The 27,004-nt window shown below is 44.2% G+C and overlaps 1 protein-coding gene across 3 annotated transcripts; it reads left to right on the top strand.

Moving 5' to 3' along the window:
* The first annotated feature begins 5,263 nt into the window (after positions 1–5,263).
* Positions 5,264–25,109, top strand: LOC119654805 (probable cytochrome P450 6g2). 3 transcript variants are annotated; one of them, XM_038060359.1, is made up of 7 exons: positions 5,264–5,474; positions 11,795–11,823; positions 11,915–12,240; positions 12,299–12,446; positions 12,522–12,791; positions 18,190–18,702; positions 23,999–25,109. In XM_038060359.1, the coding sequence occupies exons 3-7, from the start codon at positions 11,921–11,923 to the stop codon at positions 24,278–24,280; spliced, it is 1,533 nt and encodes a 510-aa protein (XP_037916287.1). In that variant the 5' UTR covers positions 5,264–5,474; positions 11,795–11,823; positions 11,915–11,920; the 3' UTR covers positions 24,281–25,109. The 3 variants fall into 3 exon arrangements, with proteins under 3 accessions (XP_037916287.1, XP_037916289.1, XP_037916288.1); XM_038060360.1 differs by lacking the exon at positions 5,264–5,474 and adding an exon at positions 11,704–11,724; XM_038060361.1 differs by lacking the exon at positions 11,795–11,823.
* Positions 25,110–27,004: the final 1,895 nt, after the last annotated feature.

Raw genomic sequence — 27,004 nt, 5'->3', positions numbered from 1 at the left:
GGAACGCGGCCCAGATTCAGGCAATGCAAGAATTTCAACCCTACGAGCCCGGGGAGCCGAGATATCGTGGATGGTACCCCGCCAGGAAGGCTCTCAAAAAACCCAAGAAAATTGAAAATCTCCACGACCCCCGAGTCGGAAAAATGGTCAAAAATGCAAAATCGTCGGATTTCTGCGGGCGATACCTCGTTCGAAAGGGGACGCGGCCCAGATTCAGGAAATGCAAGAATTTCAATCCTACGAGCCCGGGGAGCCAAGATATCGTGGATAGTACCCCGCCTGGAAAGCTCTGAGAAAATCAAGTAAATTGAAAATTTCCACGACCCCTGGTAGGAAAAATGGCCAAAAATGCAAAACCGTCGGATTTCTGCGGGCGATACCTCGTTCGAAAGGGGAAGCGGCCGAAATTCAGGATGCAAGAATTTCAACCCTACGAGCCCGGGGAGCCAAGATATCGTGGATAGTACCCCACCTGGAAGGATCTCAGAAAATTCAAGAAAATTGAAAATTTCCACGACCCCGGGTAGGAAAAATGGCCAAAAACGCAAAATCCTCGAATTTCTGCGGGCGATACCTCGTTCGAAAGGGGAGGCGGCACAGATTCAGGAAATGCAAGAATTTCAACCCTACGAGCCCGGGGAGCCGAGATATCGTGGATAGTACTTGGCCTGGAAGGCTCTCAGAAAACTCAAGAAAATTGAAAATTTCCACGACCCCCGGGTCGGAAAAATGGTCAAAAATGCTAAATCGTTGGATTTCTGCGGGCGATACCTCGCTCGAAAGAGGAGGCGGCCCAGATTCAGGAAATGCAAGAATTTCAACCCTCCGAGCCCGGGGAGCCCAGATATCATGGATAGTACATCGCCTGGAAGGCTCTCAGAAAACTCAAGAAAATTGAAAATTTCCACGACCCCCGGGTAGGAAAAATGGCCAAAAACGCAAAATCCTCGAATTTCTGCGGGCGATACCTCGTTCGAAAGGGGAGGCGGCACAGATTCAGGAAATGCAAGAATTTCAACCCTACGAGCCCGGGGAGCCGAGATATCGTGGATAGTACTTGGCCTGGAAGGCTCTCAGAAAACTCAAGAAAATTGAAAATTTACACGGCCCCCGGTTAGGAAAAATGTCCGAAAACGTAAAGTCGTCGGATTTCTGCGGGCGATATCTCGTTGGAAAGGGGAGGCGGCCCAGATTTAGAAAATGCAAGAATTTCAACCCTACGAGCCCGAGGAGCCAAGATATCGTGGATAGTACCCCGTCTGGAAGGCTCTCAGAAAATCAAAAAAATTGAAAATTTCCACGATCCCCGGGTAGGAAAAATGGTCAAAAACGCAAAATCGTCGGATTTCCGCGGGCGATATCTCGTTCGAAAGGGGAGGCGACCCAGATTCAGAAAATGCAGAATTTCAACCCTACGAGCCTGGGGAGCCGAGATATCGTGGATAGTACCCCGTCTGGAAGGTTCTCAGAAAACCCAACAAAAGTGAAAATTTCCACGACCCCGGGTAGGAAAAATGGCCAAAAACGCAAAATCGACCTTAATGGTCACGTGGGTGAAAAGGCAGACGGTAATAGGTGCCATGGGGGAAAGGGGTTCGGAGCGCGCAATGAAGGTGGCGAGCGTATAATCGATTTTGCGGACACCCATGACCTTGTACTTATGAATACATGGTTCATCAAACGATTGTCTCATCTTCCCACATTTTATAGTGGGAACAATAAAACACAAATCGACTATATTCTCATAAGACGCCAACACTTTACCACTGTCACTGATTGCAAAGTCGTTCCCTATGAGACCATCGCACCTCAACATCGGCCGTTGATTGCCGTCCTGCGAATTAAGCCACCGATAAAACAGTGTGAGGAACGCACTGGCCCGCCGCGCATTAAATGGTGGCGATTTGGTGAGAAGGAAGTAGAAACGGTCTCACTCATACAATTGCCAACCATTACGACTGTGGAAGAATCATGGAACCAAATGAAAGACACGATCCACAAAGCGGCCTCTGCAACCCTCGGGGTCACCAAGCCGGGTAAGCGGTACATCAACCGAGATACTTGGCTTTGGAATGATGATGTTGAAATGAAGGTCCGTGAAAAGAAACGCCTCTACCACAAATTTCTCGACGATAAAACACCTGCTAATTGGCAAATTTATAAGAATGCCAACCGGGAAGCAAAGAAAGCGGTCGCTGTCACCCGAGCAAACCATTTCAAAAATCTTTACGATAAACTGGACACTCGGGATGGCGAGAGAGATCTTTATCGACTTGCTAAAAGCCGTGATGAACGCACACAGGATATCGAACATTTCTGTTGTGTTAATGATAAGAACGGCACTTTGCTTACCAACCGTCGAGCCGTAACGGATAGATGGCGAGAATACTTCGTGCAGATTTCAACTGAAGAATTTGCTCATCCTCCACTTCCACAATCATTGCCGACATTTGGAGCAGTTCCACCAGTCAGCGCAACTGAAGTCGAGGAGGCAATAAAACAAATGAAATCGGGGAAAGCAACAGGACCTGACGACATCGCATCTGACCTCTGGAAAGCGAAGAGCTGGGACCCAACACTGTGGTTCAGTGAATTCTTTAATCGGGTTATTCAGGAAGGTAGAACACCATCTGCCTGGCAACAAAGTACCACTGTTCCAATATGGAAAAAGAAAGGTAGCCCAGCAGAATGTTCAAATTACCGTCCGATCCGGTTACTTTCCCATACCATGAAGATTTTTGAACGCATTCTTGACAACCGTATTCGCGAAATCGTTGAAATAACCGTGAATCAAGCCGGATTTGTCAAGAACTGCGGAACTACTGACGCAATACACGCTGCGCGGTTACTCATGGAGAAACACCGTGAGAAGCATCGCCCTCTTTACATTGCCTTTCTGGATCTAGAGAAAGCGTTTGACCGTGTACCACACGAACTCATCTGGTATGCTTTACGACAACACTTCGTGCCAAAAGAACTCGTGCGCTGGGTTCAATTGCTCTACCACGATCCGAAAAGTAAAGTTCGAAGTATGGCGGGTGTATCAAAACCGCTTCGTGTCTCTGTTGGTGTTCATCAAGGAAGTGCCCTCTCACCACTCCTCTTTGTCCTTGTTATGGACACCGTCACACGGGATATCCAACGTCCAGCGCCCTACACACTGCTTTATGCAGATGATGTTTTCCTAGCATCTGATAGCAAAAATGATCTCGAGCAACTTGTTCAAAAATGGAATGATCGCCTCATGCAACACGGTCTCAGATTGAATTTAAACAAAACTGAATTTTTGACGACCGATCCCCATGAAACAGGCACAATCACTGTCAGCGGCAGTGAACTGAGCGATTTAAATACCTCGGGTCAACGCTATCAGCTAATGGAGAACTGCGTTATGAAATTGCTTCACGCATTAACGCAACCTGGATGAAGTGGCGTTCCACAACTGGTGTCCTTTGTGATCGACGTATCAACGAACGTCTCAAATCTAAAATTTACCGCAATGTCGTCCGTCCAGTCGCTCTCTATGGTTCTGAGTGTTGGCCGACCATAAAAGACAATGAACGGCGTCTTGCGGTAATGGAGACGAAGATGCTACGTTGGACTAGTGGCGTCACACGTTTAGATCACATCCGAAATGAGGATATCCGCGATCGTTATGGGGTTGCACCGATCGTGGAAAAGTTGCGAGAGAGGCGTCTTCGATGGTATGGTCACGCAGTTCGTGCAAATGAGAATTCACTTGCCAAAATTGGTCTGAACATCGAAGTCGATGGTAAACGACCAAAAGGCAGACCTAAGCAACGGTGGCTTGATACGCTGGATGGCGATTTGAAAGCCTCGAGATTGCATCCAGATCAGGCATTCGATAGAGCCAAATGGCGAAGCCGATCACGACGAGCCGACCCCGCTTGTGAACGGGACAAAGGCTGAAGAAAAAGAAGAAGAAGAAGAAGAGCCCGGGGAGCCCAGATATCATGGATAGTACATCGCCTGGAAGACTCTCAGAAAACTCAAGAAAATTGAAAATTTCCATGACCCCCGGGTAGGAAAAATGGCCAAAAATGCAAAATCGTTAGATTTCTGCGGACGATACCTCATTCGAAAGGGGAGGCGACCCAGATTCAAGAAATGCAAAAATTTCGACCGGGGAGCCGAGATATCGTGGATAGTACCTCGTCTGGAAGGCTCTCAGAAAACCCAAGAAAATTGAAAAGTTCACGATGTCCATAATATAAAAGCTGGCATCATAAATTCCCTTTTCACGGGTGCTGCACAGGTCGTCGGCCAAGTCCCAAAGGTGCGTTATATGATCTGATTGACTCCGGAGTCGTAGAAGTGAATCGTGACAGGAGGAATTGGGAACTCTATTGCGTGGCCCTTGGGAACATCTATCTGTGTCGTATCACCGGAGTATCCTGGCCTAACACTATCTCAAACGAAGAACTGTGTCGGTGTACAGGTCTGACATTCGTGCGCACGGTGATCGGAAGGCGGTGGTGGCAGTGGATAGGTCACACATTAAGGAGAGCATGCAGTGGAATCGACTCTCACATGGCCGATGAGATTGTAGAGTAGTGGAGGAGGTATGCGGACTTTTCTGGTAACCGCGAAAGATGGCACCTAGCTGTCGTTAATGCGCTTTACCCTACCAAAGGGTGAATGCCAAGCCATATATCTAAATGTTTACTTAGTGCTGGAAGATTACTTAAGGGAATAAAATGACTACCTCCTGGGCGTTTGAATCTGAGCCTGGACCCAATAATCGCTCGGTTCTTTCCTCATAAAATCTAAAGAAACACGAATTTCGCTTTGAAATTTTTGCAGCGTATTTTGCCATAGCTAAATTAATGAACTACTATAGTTTTCCCCCTTAAACTATTGTCTGTGAGTTAAATTCGGGAGAGTACTCTTTATTGCCCTCGAAATTTTGGCCATAAATCGAATTGTGGTAGAAGGAGTTAATTATTTATATATTTATATAATAACCACATGATAAATGCTCAATATATAATGTAATTTAAACGGATCTTTTAGAAGGGACAAACATATACCCTCCTTCTTAGAAATAAGATACCTATCATTATCTACTATTTATGTACGCGTAATTATTTTCAAAACGATTGATAAACAGATTTGAATGAGACATTAAAAAGGCCACTGATAACATTTAGTAATTGAAATGCCATCTCTAAGAATACTGGAAGGAGAATCTGTATATAAAGCTCATTTGTGCCAATTCCAAACTAGGTCTTGAAATGGGAAATGTGATTAATTCGCACAATTACTAGAATTGGCTTGGAAGATAGACGTAATAGTTTCGTGGTCTAGTGTTTCGTCCTAAATATTATTTTCAGTTTTTCCTTGAAAGAAAGACAATAGAAATTATTTTATTTAGTGGAAGAATTTAAGTGAAGTGAGGTGAAAACAATCTAAAAATCTCAACATCATTGAAAACAACCCAATCGAAAAAAGAGGTAAGAAAATTGTCGTTTTGCACTGAAGCATAGAGAAAGCATTGGCACAACCTCTCCAAGCTGCATCTTTACATTTGCAACCTCAAGGATAGTTGGTTTATTTATAATAATCCACCCGCCAATAGGTGGTACCATGGACTGATTATTATAAAGTATAAGTATCGTATCAAAAAAAATTGTCTGTTCATAAAAATCTGGTTTAGTCTATCTATAATATGCAGTGCATTCGTACGTACATGTAATTAGTATATTGCACTCGAGTTATCTATTTCATAAGCATTTTATAGCCTTAGGATATAATTTAACTTCTCTCAAGGTGACTTTTTAACTTGTTGAGGGTTAAGTGGACGGTCTACGGCATGTCTATAAAGTACATGAAGAATCGGTTCGTTGTTTCTTATCAAACGATATTTATCCATATTTAATTCAAAGCAGAAAAGTAACGGAAAACTTACCTACCCTAACTACCCATTTTAAAAATCAGTAAGTTTTCACCCAAGTTTACTCATAAGTGGCTTTTAGGTGTTAAGTGGCTTTGGAATATTAAGTGCTTTTGAGATAGTTTTAATTGAGGCGCATTAACGTCTCATTGTGTAAGCAGCTAACTAGCATTGTCTATCTCTTATCTATTCCTTATCAATCTTATTAGCTTTGACGTTCTATAACAAAAAGTTTTCTTTTCGGCTCTTCACAATGTTTACAGGTGATTTAGGCCCTCAAATATTGCACGTTACATTTGCGATGTGCAGTGAATAACTATTAACAAATTCAATTCAAGCATATTCCCTCACCACTCCTCCCCTCTTCCCCCTCCTTTAAAACTCAGTTGACCTCGAGAATTACAAAGCCAGTGGGTTAGGCAAAAATTATTCTAGACAACCGTGATAACGAAACTTTAAATATTTTCGTAAAAGCTTAAAATGCTTTGCTTTGATTCTAATCGATGTAAAAAGGCCTCTTGAAGGTGATTATTCGTGGAAATTTTTTTTATTATCAATGAACGAGCCATTCAGAAAGCGGTTCATATAAAAAAATAACAAAATTATGTATTGCGTTATTGCTTATCGCGGTACCAAATTTTGTGTTGCTAAGATGAACTTAAGGGGGGTTTTCAGGTAAATTTCTAAGATATAGTAATACGCTATTATTAACTTTATTTGGATAGATATCGAATGGTATGTATTTTGAGTTCAGACTTCGTACAGCTACAACACTATGATTTTTTTCAGATTGTTCGGTTGTATAGATTCTGAAAACACATTTTGAGCCCTCACTCCCCTATGTTTCAGCCGGTATTGTAAATAAGATCAGTTTCGAAAAGTACTAACTGAGCCCTTTCATTTGATACCCCACACGACCTTATTCTGAGAAAAATAATATACCCCCCCTTTGACATATATGGGAAGCCCCCCTTAGCATGCAGTCTTTTGTGGGTAAGGTAGGTGAATGCATTTACGCACAGAGTGTTGAACTCCCGCAACGGTACGCCGTCGGAGTACCAACTAAACACCTCCCCATCATCAAAGAGCTAGCCTGGAACCGTTTCTCACATTACTTCGGACTAGTCCCAGAACTCTCCCGCCTTGCGAAGCCTTTAAATCAGGAAATATTCTTCTCCAACGGGAGAGGAGTGGAGGAAGGGGACTATCATTTCATGGAACCCCCTGCCATCCGGCTCCTCCACCGGTTGAGCTCTATCTTCTTAGCAATGAGAAGGCCCCGAATGTAATGGGCAACACGACTCCACCTGCCAGCACTCCTCAGCATTTCCTCGACAATGTTGTCTGGAGAGAGATCCTTTGTGTTTAAATAGAGCTGCTGACGAAGCCCATCCCCTTCCACAAGAAAGAAAAATGTGATGGGCGTGGTCCACAACTTCATTGCGAAACACACAATCCGGAGATCGTGCCCTTGCAATCTTTGGCAGGTAAGACTGAAAACCTCCATGCCCATTCAAAAATTGGGTAAGGAAATAATCAGTCCCACCATGCTTCCGATTCAGCCAAGTTGCCAATGAGCCGCGCAGTCCATCTGCCTTTAGTTTCATTTTCCCAAGAGAGTTGCCACTCATCTAGGGTGCGTTGCCGTTTTTCACGAGCAATCACCTCCTTTGCGCTTGCCTTGAGTTGACGTTGCTTAGCAAGAAGGCCAACGGGACTCACTCCCGCGATCGCCACCACGGCCGGTTCAGAGACAGTACGGTACGCAGACGCCACCTGCAAAACTCCCCATCTCTGTACTTGCGCGAAGCGATTACGAAATACCTCCTTACCAAGAGCATCATTCCATACCTCTGTACCGTAGAGTAGGACAGACTGCATTGAACTCATCAGGAGAAGTCGCCTACTAGATGTAAGACCCCCAATATTTGCCATTAGCCTACTTAACGTCGAAACTCCAGCTGCAGCCTTCTTCGCTGCTGCTTTGAGTTGCTCAAAAAAGCTCATCTTTGACTCGATTATCGACTCACCGAACGATATGGGACGCAGGGTGGGAGTTCTCCTTTTTGCTCGGGATCAGTACTTCGGTTTTTTTCAAGTGCAAAGTTGAAACCATGAGCAGTCATCTATCCGCTTACCCATCGCTTCAATATACCAAATTTGCTTTGCACCTGTTTAACACTGCGTTCAGCAAGCGCCGGGACATGATCTGCATAACCGGCCAGACGCGACTCTTCTGGCATGTGCAGTTTAAGAGTTAGACTGTCATAGGTAGCGTTCCAGAGATCCGGCCCTAGGATGGATCCCTGTGCTACGCCCGACGTCCTCCATCTTCCTCTGAGCAGAGAGCAGTTCCTCACATAGTCCCTCAATATCCATAAGAGATAGTTCGGCAAGTGGAAATTATTGTCTAGTGTGTCTAGAATGTTTTTGAATCTTACGGAATTAAAGGCGTTTTTGTCGTCAAGCGTTACGAGGAGCACTATCAGTCGAGTTCGGCGGCTATGTGCCTCCACTCGTCGAACGACATTCACTGTGGATCTCGCTGTTCTAAAACCGAACTGCCGTGGAGTTAAGTCTCCAGCAGCGCATACCGCTTCAGCGAGTTTACTTCTGATGAGCTTTTCGAGCACTTTTCCAACAGTGTCAAGCATACAAAGTGGGCGGTATGAAGACGGCAACTCAAGGTCGCCTTTCCCTTTGCTAATCAACACAAGACTCGTCACCTTCCAACGAACAGGGAAAATGCCCCCTTTTAGGCAAGCGTTGAATACGCCGAGCAGTAGGTCTGGCCGGTGTTGGAATACCAGTCAGTATACCTCTGCTCTGCATCAGCTCCTGTTTATTGCGCTGTGGAGTTTCCTTTTGGCTGATTTGTACTCTGTCAGTATGGTACATGCCTCCTCCCGCTCGATTAGACCTTGTGCTAAGCGGCGGAGCCTGTGACACTCCTTCCGGAGCTCTGTAATTTGCACCGTCCGCTAATACGAAGAAGGTTTGGTACATCTCAGTGCCCTCCTGGCCATGGAGGCTCCGCAGGCCATCGTTGTCATGTTCATAACTGAATTTACAACAGTGTCAGTTGCCGCGCCACCACCTGCAGGAATACTCTCCAGCGCAGCCCCACCTGTTGCAAGAATTTCGATAAACCTCCCGGTGTTCAGTTTTGCAACGTTCTATGCACAGAGAGAGCCCCGGGGTGGCGAACACCGAGAGTCTATGTCCACCATTTCAAAGGTAATGTATTGATAGTCGCTTGCCGAAAAGTCATCCAGACCTCGCCACCCATCCACCAGCGACACCAGTGCGCCGCAACTTAGGGGTGGATCCGGTGTTTAAAACAGCAATCCTGTTCTTGCCGCCATTTCGAGAATTCGTTTGCCTCTGGATTCTGAGTGAGGCATGCCCCATTTAAGTGGCCTGGCATTGAAGTCACCCCCACCAGGATCCGCCTATCTGTGTGTCCTCCAGAACATCAAGCCTGCGTTGAAAGTCCGGCATCGTGTCATTCGGTGTTAAATAGACACTGAAAAACGTTATCCCTGAACATCGAATCCAGGCAAAGCCTTGGGCTAGAACCTTAAGGACGATGCCATTCCGAACCCATATGATAACGGTATCTGATATGTCAAGATGCCACGAAACTGGGTCCTTGTTTGGGTACTGCTCACTGATGAGTACTAAATAAGCTTTGATTTCCGCAGCGAACTGCGCTAGTAACGCGTGAGCGGTTTCCGAATAAATCGGGTGTGCTAGACAAACAGACAAATTGGTTGTCTGCCGCCTACGAGACCAGGCTTCATTAAAAAGATGCAGATGCGGCTTTCGCATGGTGGAGGTTTATCTGGGCTATCTTAGTGCTGGCCATTGGCTCCGTTATTGTTTGGAGCTCTTCTCCACTGTCGGAGTATCGCCTTCCTCCTCCGACATTGCGTTTTCTAGCGCGTCGCTGTCCACCCTGAGCCCTAGAAATCCTAAGTCGCCCAGCTTCTGCTCTTCACTGGGCAGCGAGTCTACTTCCCTGGTTGATCCAGTCCTTTCCGCCTCTATGGCTTTCGAGACTTCCTCGGGGACCTCTGAATGCTTTTTACCCGGTGTCTCCTTCGAGGGATGGATGTTGCCAAATCGATAGTTGATGTGGCAACACCGACGTTTGATTGCCTCCAGGGATCGGTCATCTACCCCGATCGTGAGGAGTCTACCCTTGCCCTCCACCTTGCTTCTGAAAACTCTCCATAATCGCGTTTGGAGATCTTTATTCTGTGCGATTAGAAGGTCCGTGAGATATTCTGTCTCTAATGTTGCGGCTTTCAGAAGAAAAACTGTCTCCATGGGTATTCCTGGTATATAATCCCCAGCACGTGTTGACAGTTCTGCTCCTTCCCAGCCTGGCAATTTAGGAACTATGGTCCTAATCCACTCTACTGGTATATGACCTGGTCGAAAGCTTCTTGAGTTCTGCCTTCACCCCTGACCTGCCCGGGTTTACTCTCCCCTTGGGTTCAGATTTAGATTTTTTGGGAGCATTCCCTTCATGCGGGCTAATCTCTGCTCCTCCCCGCTGTCGCGGCTCTGGTATAGATGACTTAGATCTATCCTGAGCCTTCCTAACGGCATCTTCTGGTTTCAGACTTTCCTTCAGATAGCGCAGGTACCATTTAGCACCTGCGTCACTGAGACCTATCTCCTTCCTAACGTCCGATATATTTATCTCAGACGTGCTGTTGATTCTCCCTGCTTTTTGAGCAGTTCTGTTTGTTGGTTGTTGTCCTCACAATGTACCATTATTGACTTTAGATCCATTGCTTGAGGTCCCAAATTCTCTCTTCTTGGGTGTAATCACCTGGCTCTCAGTATTTCGGAGATATGTCACCGCCTGGTTAACCAGTTTGTGTGCGATACGGGGTTCTGCTTTATTGGTTGTAGTTTTTTATTTTTATTGCTGGTAGCCATTTAATTCCCACGAGTGTGGGGTTAGGAGGTTTGCCGTGTCATAGCCCCCCGTAGCACAGTTAGATCTAACTTACTCACTGAGGCGACCAGGTATCAGTGAGACTCCATTCGAATACAGTCAGTTACCCCCGACTGCAAACTATCCAATGGGCACGGTTCGCATGACACCCTGGATTGGGGGAGGTGTTTTTCGACTCCCCAGTCTAGATCCGTAGCGTTTTGTTAATAGCAGGGTCACCTCGTACAGGGTGTGGGTATCACCACTCACTAAGGGTCTTGGTAGACGAGAGGCTTGGCCCCTGAAAAGCCACACATCGCCCCAGAGGAGAGACAGCTCACCCTCAGCGAGAGATAGGTTGGCCTCAGGGAGTTATATTCCGCGTCAGTCTATCCTGCGTGCACTGTTTGACGCCTTCAACTTTCAACTTTCTCCTAGAGTCGTTTAAATGTGATCCCACCACTAACCTAGTCTAGTCTAGTCTAGCAATGGAAGAAACCAGTCACAGCCTGAGCTCAAGCTTCTTTTGAAAAATTGAATGTGAATTGGAGATACATTTTTATTCGAAATATCAATAAAGTATTCAATATAAGCGATGGAAAAATTTGCGACAATAAATACCTGGACTTTTGTCAATTCATCATTACAACGATACATTAATTATTTATAAGAGTACATACCCCCACATCAAGCAGTTAACAATGTCTAGACGTAAACCGGGAATCGCATTTAATTTGAATCCATGAATGGATTATATAATTAAAGGCAAATTGTAGCAAACAATAAAAACTTTCCTAATAACATATCAGCTTTGCAACGACAAGATTTATACAATATTATAGATACTTTTAATTGACTGGTAAATCTGATTATCTTAGATCACTATATGTACTGGGTACTTTTATAAATTTTATTTTGTTGGTTCTCAGACAGTGGTCAGTTCTCATATCACCACGATGTAAGTAAATCAGATTATAATCCTCGCACTATCAAAACAAATGGGGTGAATTCTTATTCTTAGTATAACATTTTTCCTTCCATATTTACAGAACACTATGGCGCTTGGGGCGGAATTTATGATACTTGTTCTATCTATCATTTTACTGGTGTACTACATCTCCAAATATGCTTTCAAATATTGGCAACGATGCGGTATACCATTCATACCGCCCACATTTTTGATTGGAAATATGAAAGAAATTTTGTTGCTGGAGGAAAGCCCGGCTGACATCATGCGTAATTTTTACAACCACGTCGTTGCAAGAGCCCAGCCAGTCTTTGGTATATTCCTCTTCTACACTCCAGCATTAATTATCAGGGATTTGAACCTGATAAAGCGGATCTTAATAAAAGATTTCAACCATTTTGCCAACAGGTGAGTTTTTATCACATTGAAACGACAAAGTGAATTTTTATCACATTTCCTACGAAAGATTCTCAACAGTCGACCCTCATGCTGACATATTGGGTTACTATAACATGTTCTTTGTGAAAAATCCGGAGTGGAAGGAAGTAAGAACCAGTATCACCCCGGTCTTCACCAGCGGCAAACTGAAGCAAATGTTTGGACTAGTTAGTGAGGTAGGTCAGCTACCAACCGTGCCTTGGGTGCCTTATTTAAATCTTTTTATGTATTTTCTAATCATTTCCAAATAGATCGGAAATCAGTTAGATGCTCATCTGTGTAGCCTAAAACCAGACCCAAAAACAAACCAGCTTTCCTTGGAGATGAAGGAAATGTGTGCTTTATACACCACGGACGTGATAGCGAGTGTGGCCTATGGAATACAAGCGAACAGCCTTAAAAATCCAAATGGAGAATTCCGCTCTAATGGACGAAAAATCTTCGGTTTTACAAGATGGAAATCTTTTAATGTGAACCTCATATTTTTCAACCCTGTGGTGGCGAAAATGATCAGAAGTAGGGTAAGTAATCATAATCTCCCTCTTTGATCTTCAATAGTGGGATGGAATTACCTAGTGCCATTTACAAGGACAACTTTTCTACTTTTCAATAAGGTTTTGTGGAAAAACATGTGAAGTGTATATTTTTTTATCCCAATATGGTCATATGTTAAAATTTAGCAAAAAATCCTCCTTAAATTCATCCTAGAAGTACTAAAATTTGCATAAGAATAAATGACGTCGTATAGACGATAAAACTGGAAAGTTTGAAAAAGACGTCACTATTACTAACAAAGCTATGGTACGTATGCTCTTTTATCTGGGGGAAATCAAAAGATCTGGCTGATTATGGGATCGTGGCAGTAGAAGGGATTGAAGTCTCTGTTGACTGCAGCGAGTGATGGCAAGAGGGTGCGCTCGATTTCCGATACCACCGTTTTGAGTACAAACAGTGTTCGGCAAATTGGTCTGAATGATTTAGGGTGAAAAGGATCCTTTTTACCCGCTTTCGGAAAAAAGACCACTTTTGCCCGTCTCCATGCCCTTAGTATGTATCCCAGTGCTATGCTCCCCCTTACCACCCTCAGAAGAGACTCTAAGATGATTCCTAGGCCTCTCTGGATTAGTGCTGGGAAAATGCCATCTACTCCGGGACATTTCGGTGGTTTAAAAGTTCCCACTGCCCATCTTAGCCTAGCTTCTGAGCATACCTCTCTTGCTAGTTTCCAGCTCTCCTTCGTTCCCATTTTATTCGTTGTGTGGGTGTCAGGCAGAATGTTGTCGCCTGCCACCGTGGGGTAGGACCCCGGGAGATGAATTTTGAGAAGCAGGTGTACCCTGTCCTCCTCATTCTCGGTAAATGTCCCATCTTCCTTCTTCAAACAGACAGAGGATATTGCCCCGTCTTTGGCTACAGCCTTGTACAGCCTGGTTGCTTGTGTGATCTGTTCGATCCCTTCACAGAATTCCCTGAAGTTGTCCGTTTCGCTTCCCTGATCACGTTGCTAGACGCAGTCAGTGGATTTTTGTACCTCTGGTTGGTTCTCGGTTGGAGAGTTTTCTGTTCTCATTCTGGCCAGGTTCCTGTTCCACCATGGTACATTCCTTGATGACTTAACTGTCTTAGCCGGACAGCTGGCCTCATATGCATCAATGACGACTGTGTTGAGGTTTTCCACCACTATTTCTAGTTCCAGTTCGCTCCTGATGTCACCGCCCCCTTGAAGGTGGGCAATGTTGTTGCTCAAGTGCGTTGCGTAGCATTCCCAATCCGTTCTCCTGGGATTCCTTATTATTCTTTCTATTTAGGAGTTACCCTCAATGTCGAATCTGATTATCCTGTGATCAGACATAGAGGGTTCATCCGACACCCTCCGTTCCGTTCCATTCCGTTCATTAGGGTATTTCCTAGAGTTATATCTAGTTACCTCCTGTCAGGTGCTGGTCACAAATGTTGCAGTGTTCCCTACGTTATATATTTCTAACTTATTGCTAAGAATAAATTCAAGAAGGTACTCACCTCTACGATTGGTATCGCTGCTTCCCCAGTCTTCGTGGTGGGCGTTGGCATCGCAGCCGAGAAGAAGTGGTAACCCCCTCTTCTCGCAATACTTCGTCAGTTTTGCGACTTTTTCCGGTGGAGCCCGGATTTCGTCTCCTGGGAAGTATCCCGATCCCACAACTGCCTCTCGAGTGCTCCTCCTGGCTTCCAATGAAGCTTGGATAGCCACAAGGTCCCCCGTTAAGAACTCTGAAAGACATATGTATTTTAAATTATGTTTAAGAATTATGCAACCTCTTGGTTTTTCACAAGAGGAGTCCCAAATTACCTACATGCTTCCTCCTTGCAGACCGCGAATCTGCCCCCGGTACACCCAGGGCTCCTGAGCCAGTACTATTCCAATGTTCTCCTTGGAACTTGCCCTTGCAATTACTGCAGATGCAGCTTTCGCATGGTAGAGGTTTTTCTGGGCTATGTTAGTGCTGGCCATTGGCTCCGTTATTCTTTGGAGCTCTTCTCCACTGTCGGAGTGTCACCTTCCTCCTCCGACATGGCGCTTTCCTGCGCATCGCTGTCCACCCTGAGCCCTAGGAGTCCTAAGTCTAGATCGTCCAGCTTCTGCTCTTCACTGGGCAGCCGGTCTACTTCCCCGGTTGATCCAGTCGTTTCCACCTCTATGTCTTTCGAGACTTCTTCGGGGACCTCGGTATATTTTTCATTCGGTGTCTCCTCCGAGGTATCTTTTCTCAGCTTTTCCCTGCGCACATGCACGGATATGTTGCCAAATCGGTAGTTGATAGTTGATAGTTTAATTGCCTCCAGGGATCGGTCATCTGCCCCGATCGTGAGGAGTTTACCCTTGCCCTCCACCTTGCTTCTGAAGACTCTCCATAGTCGGGTATGGAGATCTTCATTTTGAGCGATTAGGCGGCCCATAAGGTCTTCCGTTTCTATTGTCGCGGCTTTTGACAGAAAAACTGTCACCATGTGGGCTGGTATATCATCCCCAGCACATGTTGACAGTTCCACCCCTTCCCAGCCTGGCAATCTAGGAACTATGGTTCTAACCCATTCTGCGGTGTCGCGCAGTCCACCAGTATAAGGCCTGGTCGAAAGCGTATCCCGGTGAACACCAGTTTCGAAGTCCAACCCTTGATCATCTGCCTGACGACAAGGTCCTCAATGGTTTCCTGCTCCTCATGAGTGAGTATTGGCTTGGTTGGAAACATTTTGTCCGGATAGCTGAGTGGTTAGAGCACAAGGCTATTGTACGGAAGATCGCGGTTCAAATCTCGTTGGTGGCAGTGGGATTTGTATCGTGATTTGACGTCCGATACCAGTCGACTCAGCTGTGAATGAGTACCTGAGTAGCGCAATGCTGACCACATTGCCTCCTACAGTCTACTGTAGTGTACCGTTACGGTCTTGAATGAAGTGCTCTAACACACTTCAAGGCCCTGATCCAATATGGATTGTTGCGCCAACGATTATTATTATTATTATTAAACATTTTTGGCAGTATGGCCAGTCGAATGCCGTTGACCGCACTAGCATAGCTAATGGCGGGCTTCCTGGGTCCTACCTTTACTCCTGACCTGCCCGGGTTTTCTCCCCTCTTGTGTTCAGGTTTGGATTTTTTGGGAGCATTCCCTTCGGGCTGATCTCTGCAGCTCCCCGCTTTCTCGGCTCCGGTAGAGATGGGTTAAGTCTGTCCTGAGCCTTCTTAAGGGCATCTTCTGGTTTCAGGCCTCCCTTCAGATAGCGCAGGTACCATTTAACACCGGCGCCACTGAGACATGTCTCCTTCCTGACGTCTGCTATATTTATCTCAGACGTGCTTTTACGGTCCCTGCTCTTTGAGCAGTGGTGTTCGTTGGCTGTTGTCCACGCAGTATACCAATGTTAACCTTGGATCCACTGCTTGTCGTCCCAAATTCTCCCTTGTTGGGTGTAATCACCTGGCTCTCAGTAATTCGGAGATGTGCCTCCTCCTGATTAGCAAGTTTTTGTGCGGTACGAGGCCCCGCTTGTTTGGTTTTCGTTTTCTTTTCTTTTTTTGTACTCATTTGGGGGGTTAGGAAGTCCACCGTGCCATAGCCCCCCGTAGCACGGTAAGGTCTACCTTACTCACTGAGGCGACCAGGTATCAGTGAGGCTCTGTTCGAATACAGTCAGTTACCCCCCACTGCAATCTATTCAATGGGCACGGTTCGTATGACACCCTGGATTGGGGGAGGTGTTTTTCGACTCCCCAGTCTAGATCCGTAGCGTTTTGTTAATAGTAGGGTTACCTCGTACAGGGTGTGGCTATCACCACTCACTAACGGTCTTGGTAGACGAGAGGCTTGGCCCCTGAAAAAGCACGCACCGTCCCAGAGGAGAGACAGCTCATCCTCAGAGAGAGATAGGTTAGCCTCAGGGAGCTATGTTCCCTATTTTTGTTTTTCTGAGGATAGTGCAATGTACGTTGCCTCAAATCTTCATCCTTTACTTGGGCTTGGGACCAGCGTACTATGTTAATAGCATGGCGGAGTTAGAAGATCTCATGCCAAGTGACAAAATATAAAGAAAGATTAGCTTGGCATCCTAACCCCTGACCCAACAGTCTAGTGTCAGTCGATTGAAAAACTGAACATTCTAGGATGCTATAACCCTTATTTCAACATACCACTGCTTTTCAGATAAAGATGGATACAATAAACCTGGGTGTCAAAAAGAAATGACCGTGTTAAAATCCGTATTCTCTTTGACAGTCAAGCGGCATGAAAAGGGATTGCACCACTTCAGCCAGGGACACGCTGTTATGGAAATGTCAGCAAAGTCTCAACAACCAGGTTGCCAGAAATGAGATAACATTGAAATGGATAGTGGGGGTCAAAGATACCGATACCTTGGAACTGAGTAAATAGAGAAACAAGGCACTGGTAGGTTTAATAACCGGTCACTGTCCTCTACAAAAACATAGGCATACAATGGGGATCTATAACGAAGACCCAATATGTAGACTTTGTAATAAGCACAAAATTAGTTTTCAATGTAAAAATAATACTACGAGTACTAAATTAATTAAAATATTTAAATAAAGTACTCCCCATTTGATAACCTCCCACTAACCTGTATAAAAAAAACAATGGCTTATCTCAATTTGTTTGTTTTGAATTAAAAAGCAAACTTTTCCTCTCAATTTTTTTGTTGGCTGTAGCTGCTTTTATCATAACACTTATTACCGTTTTTGTTGATAATTACTGGTGGTAAATACAATTGGTCGATGGGAGGATCCTCGACCGATGCGCGCATGTTCGAGGGTCAGCTGATTGTGGGAGTTCGGAACGTGGAGGAAAGTCAATGAGATTTTTAAAGAGGACAGAATCGTGACTTGCCAGGTTAATTCCGTATTTCCCTGAAGTAAAACGGGGTTGACAAATGTAAACTATAAAAAAATCGTTTGACACTCGGACGCGCCTGGGATTATTATGTATACCTTATTATTAGCAAAGCTTACCACTTCTTTCCCCATTTCATTAGTTTTATTGTGAAATGTCCAGGAAGAACTTATTTTCTTCTGACACTCCCTCAACCTCCAACGCCATGAGGCGCTCATTGCTATGCTTCCTAGGCGCATACCCTTGCGAAATTTTATTAAAATGATGTTACCAAGGATGCTGCCCACTTTGTCGCACTAGCTAGCATTGAGGCATACAAGCACAATTTACCTACTTAGGTGCAGACAGGTTTGCACTGTCATTGGTCACAACCTTCCACATTAAAGTGCAACTCTGCCTTCGGGACTAATGGAAGCTAACTTGCAGATGGTATTCCACCAACTTGAGTAATCCATGTCCCTTACAGAATGCATGATTCAAACAATTAAACCGGTATTATACTAGATTTTAACTAATTCAATTTTCTTTCTTTCAGTTTTTCTCCGACGAAAATGAAAAGTTCCTCAAATCAGCGATATATTCAGCTTTAGATATTCGTGAAAAAACTGGCATCACCCGAAACGACCTCATCGACATTCTTCTTAGTTTGAAGAAATCTCCAATAAAAGATGATCCAAAACTTATGGGTGATATCCTCGTAGCACAAGCGGCTGTTTTCTTTACAGCAGGGTATGAAACAGCTTCATCGACAATGTCCTTCAGTCTCTATGAACTCTGCAAAGATATGGAATGTCAGAATCGTTTAAGGGAAGAAATAAGGAAAGTTCTGAAGGAAAACAATGGACAATTGACATACGATGCTGTATTAAATATGGAATACTTGAATATGGTCATAATGGAAGTTCTGAGATTATATCCCCCACTACCGTTTTTGGATAGAGAATGTACATCACGAAATGGCTATTCTTTGGAACCTGAAGTCAATTTTACCGTGCCGAATGGAATGCCTGTTTATATTCCAGTTTATGGAATTCATCGTGATCCTGAGGTAATCATTGAAATTTTATTTTAAAATTACAGAAAGATATACCAATGAACGATTGACTGCACTTTGGACGAACTTGTTGACGATTCCGAGGTCATGTTGGGCTGCATAGTATCAAGTACGATGAATTATAGTGAAATGACAAAAACGTAAACTTCACAACACTAGGCTTAGTACGGAACCCTATAGGACCCCCGTAGAGACACCGTATTCCTTGTGCCCATCGTCAGTGTGACACCTGAGCCTTCTTCTTTATAATGGTGGCTATGGTTGATAGCAGCAAAATGGGTGGAAGTGGCAATCATCGCCAAGGGCCAGATCATACTGCCAATCTGAGAGTCGTTCTTGTATATTACATGTTCAAGGGGGGGCGTCTAGTAGGATGGCTCACCTGAACGTTTACTAACCTTAGGCAACAGGACCAAGTTTTGCCGCCACAATTTAGGCCCGGGAGCTGCTGTCCCCTATTCTAATTTAGTTTTCCAGCATCTTATCTCTGTTGACTGCGGGGATCGGCATTGACAGTAGAGGCTGGCCTAGCTACCTCCAAGAATGTTTGCTTATGCAAGGCATTTGCTATCTCCTGTAGACTTTCGCTTCTTGCGTCGGGGGAAAATGTTGTCGAGCATGTCCTCATATTCAGACAGTGTGAGACTCTCATTGCATCTCTCTGAAGTCCCCAAAGAATGGTGTATTTAGTATACGTAGCCTGACTCGAGCTAGAGCTGGGCAATCGCAAAGAAAGTGCCGGATGGTTTCCCCCTCTTCTTCGTAGCTTCGGCAATACGAATTGTAGGTTATGCCAAATCTGGCGTGCAGACCGCCATAATTGTGTATGCATTTGTACGCGTCCGGCACAGAAGCTCTCGTGATAGAGTTTTGTTTTAAGCGGGCCAAATCCCCCTTGACTTTGCAAAGGTGGTGAGGCTTCGCCATCTGAGATCCGCGGCTGCTAAGTAGTGCGAGTGAATTCTGCCCTTGACTGTCGCCAGCGGGACACAGATTGTACCCGTCGAAGAACTGCCAAGAGCCGAACCCCGTCTGGCCAATCCGTCAGCCCGCTTTTCGGGCTCGGGTCATGCCCCAGCCACTGACAGGCTTCCAATATCGCCAGTACTTTCGCTTGGAGTACACTGGCGTATATTCGAAAAAAAACCCCGCACCGACTCCACAGACCATCTTTGATCCGTCCGAAGAATACACAGCAAAGTGTCTCGTGAAGCTCACCTTATGAATGAGATAGTCTGTGGGGAATGTCCAGATTTCCTGAGGTACTTCGTCTAGGATGTTATTCTCATTTTAATTAATCCTTTTCTAAATTTCGGCTCTTCCAGCAATATGTTCCTCTTCATCCTTACCATCATGCAAAATGAGTTTGGGGTCCCTAATACACAACTTGGTAACCCCCAAGACTTTCCGCATTGATGATACCCATCAATTCTGCTGGTACACACCTTTCTATCCACATATCAAGCATTTGAAGCACCTCTTTAATGAGGTCTGTTCTCTTAGACGGCAGACTACCCATACATTTGTTACTCTACGGCTGCTAGCACCGATAGTCACGGTGACCATTTGAGTGCCACAATAGCCTTTTTTTCAAACTCACAACTGATTCTTCCCCAAGTTCCTTGAAATTGAATTGCTCTTTCAAGGCAGCGAATTCGCATCTTCGCCTTTTGCTCTTAGCCAGGGCCGTAGGGAGAAAATCCGACTCGAGGATAATCCTTTATTTTAATAAATTCTTCATTTTGGTCTCCCAAGAAAATTCCGGACCTGGGAAAAATCAAATCTTTTCCTCGGTTTCTCATCAGATTGTGATATCAGATCTCTAGTCCACTTCTATTCTTGAGATAACAAACCGTAAAATTTGTAACAGGCGATGAAACAAGGTTATCCAGACGTGGTCAATATCGAAATAACAGAACTTTGTTAAGTTTAGACTTTAGTGACTTCGGGCTTTAGAAAATGAAATTTAAAGTACTGGCCTACCGATCCTTATTAGGAGAAATTCAAAAGAATGAACGCTCAAGTGAGGGTCCCAAACTATCGTAACGTTACGAAACTTTCACGATCTGACCTGCGCCTCACTTGGCCTGAATCTTTGCAGCAGAATTTTTAGTGGCAATCACATAGCGGCGAAAATTCCTAGTAGCATAACCAGTAACCTTCAGTTACAACTTGGAATTACTCCCATCATTCCGGCAATCTGAAGTACTGGGAAAATTAACGTAGGCAAATTTGTGGAAAATTTTCATGAGATCAGACACCTATAGAAAAGCTGTTGCCAAACACTTATGGTCAATGATGACCACGCTGGCATCCCCCCAATCTGAGGTTTTCTCAAAAGGCTTGGGGATAGGCACTTTAGCCAACATAATTTTCATTCCCGCCCGAAGTTTCTCTCTATGACCGTGGTTGCCGCTTACGTGAGAACTACCATAGACTTCGGCAAATTCCGTTGAGCATGAAATCCCATGGCGAAATAAATGTTGAGTTAGTGCATTATAGAAACCCCCTGAGAGAACTTCACCTTGTAATGAATCAAGACAAAGAACTCTGCTGGCACGAATTAGTTTTTTTAGGGATTGAGGAGTCCTAAGTCCGCACCTACTTGATGTCGGACCGGACCAAATGGAGAGCAACTTGTTTCCACTCTTTATGGTCCACGAACTCCTTTTTTAGGGTTAACACCCAAAGTTCAAAAATGAAAAGAGGGACGAAGACGGCCACGGTTTCGTACCAGGGTAGAGGCAACTCATCAGACGCTTCCTCACCTCTGCCCTGAGAGCAGCGTGACCGAAGCGGCTCGCAAGCGTTGTACGCTCCCTTTTACAACTCGTTAAACACAACAATGGTACGAAACCGTAGCCGTCTTCGTCCCTCTTCTAATTTTTTTATTACAACTAGTACAATGAAGACCCCATAGAGGCTCAACGATAAGCTACTTATCCAGACGCTTCCCCTACCCCATTTTTGACAACAACAGAGGAGATAATTCCAATGTTCTTTCTACCGAGTTAAAGCCATCAATGAAAAGGAACAAATAGAAGATTATTCTCTTTGTCGTAATCAGGTGGAGAGTACTTATCTATAAAAAGAAACAAATCTCCACCCCAAACAACGGCGTAGTTCGGAATGAATGTAATGTATTGAATCTATCGCTATCCTCCTCTATGGATATCCTCCTCTTTGGCTGCAAAGTCGCAGCTATAAAGTTACACAAACTCCTGACAACTCACTCATAAAGGAAGCAGATTGTAGTGCTTCCTTTTAGTATTGGATCAATTTACATGGAGACGAACGTCTCACTGTCACCCGGGGAAAAAGCGGATAGAGGAAGACATGCCTGAAAGAGACTTTTTCCAAGTAGTTTCCAGGGCCCAAGAAGACTAAGAAGGGCCAAAGGAAAGAACACGCTAGCCACCAGAGACCCGTCTGCCTAAATACAAGGAGACAACAATAGAAAACCAATATCAGAAAAGATGAGGAATCGAAAAAGGTCTCCACCAACTGAAGGCAACACACTTGCAGAAGTCCTCAGTGAAATCCGCTAGGAGATGAAACCCGAAGACCATAGAGCAAAAATGCCTTCTATACGGAAAACGAAGAGTGCCGGACTCTTCGTCGAACTAGACCCGACGACGACTAGCAAGAGTACGTTCTACGAAGCGGTCAAAGGGGAAAAGCCTATGTGCTCTTTAAAAATCCCAGATCTCAACTACCTAACAGAAAAGGTCGAAGTGGAAGAGGCCGAGCGGGAATGTCCAGAAATGCCCGGATAGGTATCACTTCTATGAATGATCGGGGCCAAAAAATGGCTGTGGTGGAAGCTCTCGAGCAATATTCGACTAAATTCCCTAACTGCGAGAAAATCTAAATTGGATGGATAGTATGCAGAATACGAATGCGATTAGCAATCCGCGGATACTTGGATGATAGGACCCTTGAATGGGACATGCCTCAGCCAGGCTCCAGAGGGAAATGGATCTTGGAGATGACGGCGAGAACCCAGTACGTACTTTTAAGCATCGGATCCACCCCAAATTCCGCCCCCAAAGTTGCCAAGGAAACATCCCTGACTTAATTTTTACGTCGGAGTCTCTGGCACCGTCGGTGGAAGGGTTGGATATGTTAGTTGCCTTAGTGGAAAGTTGGGAAAATATTCGAGACCTGCTCCGATTATGTCCTTACTGACAGAAATTACTATAGCTACTCCTTGAGGCCATCATGTTGGTGGATGCCAAACAAGGGAAGGAATCTCGAAGGCTGCCGCTTACCATACATCTGAGGCATCAATTGAGAATGCGATCGATCGTGGATCATTCCTTTCAATCGCGTCTTTAGGTCCGGAGTTTTACGACATCACGCGCAGTCGATCCTTTATTTTTTTATGTTCAACTTTCAATTTTAGCTCACGTGTTGATCTGTCAGTAAGACCAAGCGAGCTCCCCCGTTTATGAAATTTTCAGGTTCCAGTGCGAACTTACGCATCGATTAAAAGGAAAAGTGAATTTTTGTATGATGACACGTAAGGAATCAAAGTGCTCAAAGGACATACCTTCCTGAGCCTGGGTAGCACATAGGCATGAAAACACGTGTCGAAAGAACACTTCGAAGGAGCTTCAATATTTACGAGTGGACCTTCACAGTCAATTTCGCCATATTTTTAGGTTTTTGCGAAAGCTCTCCCATCTTGGTCATCTCCGGCCACTTAGGTGTGTAGTTGGGCTATCGCCAATCCCATTATGCCGTTACAACATGCAGGACTAAATTTAACGTTTTCACCACCATGTTATTGAGAAGGGATTCTCAGAAGTCAAGGTATCTGTTCGGCACGTTCTAAGTGATATTACATGTGATCGTTCCATTACGAATTTCATAAGAGAAAAATTTAATTTTGGAACTACTAGACAGGAACATTGCGCATAAGGTAACTAAAAATAACTGGGAAAATTCAGAAATAAAAGAAGCATGGAAACCATTTTAAAATATTGTTGTAGCCAAGGACTGACTTCGTACTTGCGAGTAATTCAGGCTAATTATCACGAGCCAACGCAATACTGACCACAGTATACTGTAGTGTATCCTTATGGTTTTCAATGAAGTGCTCTAATACGCTTCAAGGACTGGATTGGAATGCGCTAATTATATTTTTATGAGTATTGAGTAATTAATAGTGATAATCCTTTTCAATATGGTAATTGTTGTAACTTTTAATTTCAATACTACAAACATCAATGAAATGAGTTGACAAACAATTCTCCTACTGATCAGCTACTTCTTTTTCTAATTTCAGTACTTCCCCGACCCGGATAAATTCGACCCGGAAAGATTTTCAGCCGCCAATAAGGACAAGATTGTTCCATATTCCTATATGCCCTTTGGAGCTGGACCCCATAACTGCATTGGTGAACGTTTCGGATTGATACAAGCTAAAGTTGGATTGATAAATGTATTACGAAATCACTTCGTGAAACCAACAAGTAAAACCTCCTTGAAATTAAAACTTGGCCGAGCTTTAATAATACAAGCTGAAGGCGGAATTCCATGTGAACTAGTGAAAGATCCTCTAGAATAAAAATAGAGTACTTCAGGAATGCATGCGAGGGAAGACCAAAAATAAACCAAAATTTCCGTATTATCTCCATATTTCAAAATGTATTTTCCCAAGGCTTGCGTATTTTTTTGATTCCATCATAATAAACTAAAGGGACGAGAAAGAGGCCAAGGGAGTGTGAAGTCTTCTACACCTGGATCTGTACTGAAACTGTGTTCCCCAGAGCATTAAGGACCTATTCTGCTGAAAAACAAAATTTCGCTTTGATAACGCACTAACTCCTCTTTGGTCCTCCTTTTAGCCTACTTAGTCTGGGGTGTACATACGAAAAACTATTTCCTTCAGTTTAGTATACAGAAAACGAACTTTGGCAAACCTGCAGATGCTGATTGGAATTGACAGAAACCCCTACTCCTTGACAGGTGTTTACCCTACTTCCCACTTCCTCTCCTCCTTTACTCACCTTTCTGATAAGTTCTTTATCCCAAACCCCTTTGAAACCCAGTCAAATTCGATTTTATATTTGGTCTACCCTCGTATTTTTATAAAATTAATATGATGTTTAATACCTAAGAATTTATTGATAATAGATAATAATATTTTAGGGTTGTTTTATGTATTAAGAAATTAATTCATAAATAAGAGGAGAAATACCTCCAAATTTTGGCATTTCCTCTGTCGTTTGCAGCAGAATTGGAACTTTATTATATTAAATATTTGCTACTAATTCTGGGTGAAAAGGGCTATAAATAATAAATAATAACAACCGCTTTATTATCTTAATTTAATTCACGTTGCTACCATTTGTTACAAATAATGTCAGAAAAAAATATAAAAAAAATCAAAAGTATTTTATTTAATACTCTTCCTACTGTTCATTCTTCCACCGTTGTTTGGGAAGTCTCCTAATAGAGTGTGGTTCGCACCCAAGTCCAGTCAAGTATCCAACTTGGCGCGCTTATCCCTTGGGAGCGATGGAGTCCTGCTTCCTTTATCCCTCGCTGTCAAGTGAGGCTGTGGAAAGAACTAAGTTAGGGTCTTACCAAATTATTTCTGAAGTTCCAGCGACTCCAACAAAGACACAAACACTCTTTTCGGGTTTCTTGAATACTTTATTTAATTTATCACTAACTTTCTACCTATCCTAGCTATTGTTCCAAATTTAAGTAACCAAAAAATCTCCGCTCCAAGAGAGCTCCAATTCGAATTCAACGCGTTTGACTTCCCCACGACTAGACTTCCACATGTATAACTCCAACCACGGCTCCACTCCAACACACCTGACTTCCATACGTTTCCGCGTTGCTGCTGTTTAAATACGGAAAGTCCATTAGCAGCAACCCGGAACTTAAGTTTGTTTGAAAAAGTCCAATCAAACAAAACCTGCACACACAACAGTCAACCGTTGGCCGATGTCGCCAGAATATTCCCATATGTTATGGTGCTGGTGACGACATCGCTCAGTAGCAAGCCGGAACACGGAATCGCTTGCATTTTGCACATTAGCACATGTGCATGTTGTACGTTAGCACATGGGCAAGGTTGCTGTTGTTTATTGTGATACTGGATCAGTCAGCAACGTACGCTGACCTTGCAGCAATCACTACCGATGATTGCTCACGCTGAGCCTTCGAAGCATCTGAGCTAGGGCGGATGTGTGGGGGATTCACATTCACTAAAAACCACCCCCCGTCTTTCCAGTCCCAACCCCGTGGGACCACCATTTAGGTATTACTTCTTGGTCGGTTTGCCTTTAGGCACTCGTGCTTTTGGTCCTTCGAGTTTTCCTCCTCTATACTTCCTTAGCAGTTCATCCTCTATTTTTGCAATTGAGGAAAAAACCGTAAGCAGTTTTCTTTCGACCGCAGCATGGTCGCAGCTATAGTCTCTAGGCTCTGGAGCCTCCCCAGCGTTTGGTTCAGATTTGCTCTCTCCGTCGTGAACATTAGGCATTCAAATATTACATACTCTTGATCCTCCGGTACGCCACTTTTTTCAGGACACTTCAATGAGTCATCTAGCCCAAAGCAATGCAGTTGATAATGGTAGTTGATCTCTTCACTTTTGAAGTCAAGCCATAATCTAATATTGGGAACAAGCCTATGTGTCCACCGATCCTTTAAAGACTCGTCCCATATGAGTTGCCAGAGATAATACGATTCTGACCTTGCCACACACACGCTAATTTCTTTCGCTAGAATGTCGGTTGGAATCATGCCAGTCGCCACCAATACTTTCTCATCTGATGTAGTTGTAAAAGCGGTGTAAACGCTCAAAGCCATCATCATGATTTATCTGCTTCCTTCCATGTGAGTTTGCAAGCACCTATTGGCAGAGTTGAGTGCATTTTTAATATCCAATGCCAACACAGGCCAGCAGCCACCAGAGTTCAACGAATCTTTTACCAGATTGGACACTGTGATTATTTCGTCCAACGTAGACTGGGCGAATTGAATCCATGGGCCATTGCCGCAGTTCCTCAACGGTTACTGGAAGTACCACATAGTTGTTAAACTGGGCCTTTCCCTGAATGGCAACAATGCCTCTTAGAAGATGTGTACAAGTCATCTGGGGTGATTTCTGCAGTCTTCTCAACATCACCCTTCAAACTCCACCCTAAGAAGTTATGTTTGCATTCTCGCGTAACTTTTCAAATAACCTGTTTTCAGCAGCCCTCTCCGGCCTCTGTTCCTTTTGTCGATCATCACTGCCGTGATTTCTCCTGAGCCTCGGATAAAGCCTCCT

This window comes from Hermetia illucens, chromosome 4, assembly GCF_905115235.1.
Source record: "Hermetia illucens chromosome 4, iHerIll2.2.curated.20191125, whole genome shotgun sequence".
In the NCBI taxonomy this organism is placed as follows: domain Eukaryota; kingdom Metazoa; phylum Arthropoda; class Insecta; order Diptera; family Stratiomyidae; genus Hermetia; species Hermetia illucens.
This window is presented reverse-complemented; position numbering and strand designations above follow the sequence as displayed.

Coding starts and splice junctions, on each gene's coding strand:
- LOC119654805 (XM_038060361.1), top strand. CDS start 11,921: ATGGCGCTTGGGGCGGAATTTATGATACTTGTTCTATCTATCATTTTA. Junction 12,241..12,298: donor TTCAACCATTTTGCCAACAG/GTGAGTTTTTAT, acceptor TTCCTACGAAAG/ATTCTCAACAGTCGACCCTC. Junction 18,703..23,998: donor GAATTCATCGTGATCCTGAG/GTAATCATTGAA, acceptor TTCTAATTTCAG/TACTTCCCCGACCCGGATAA.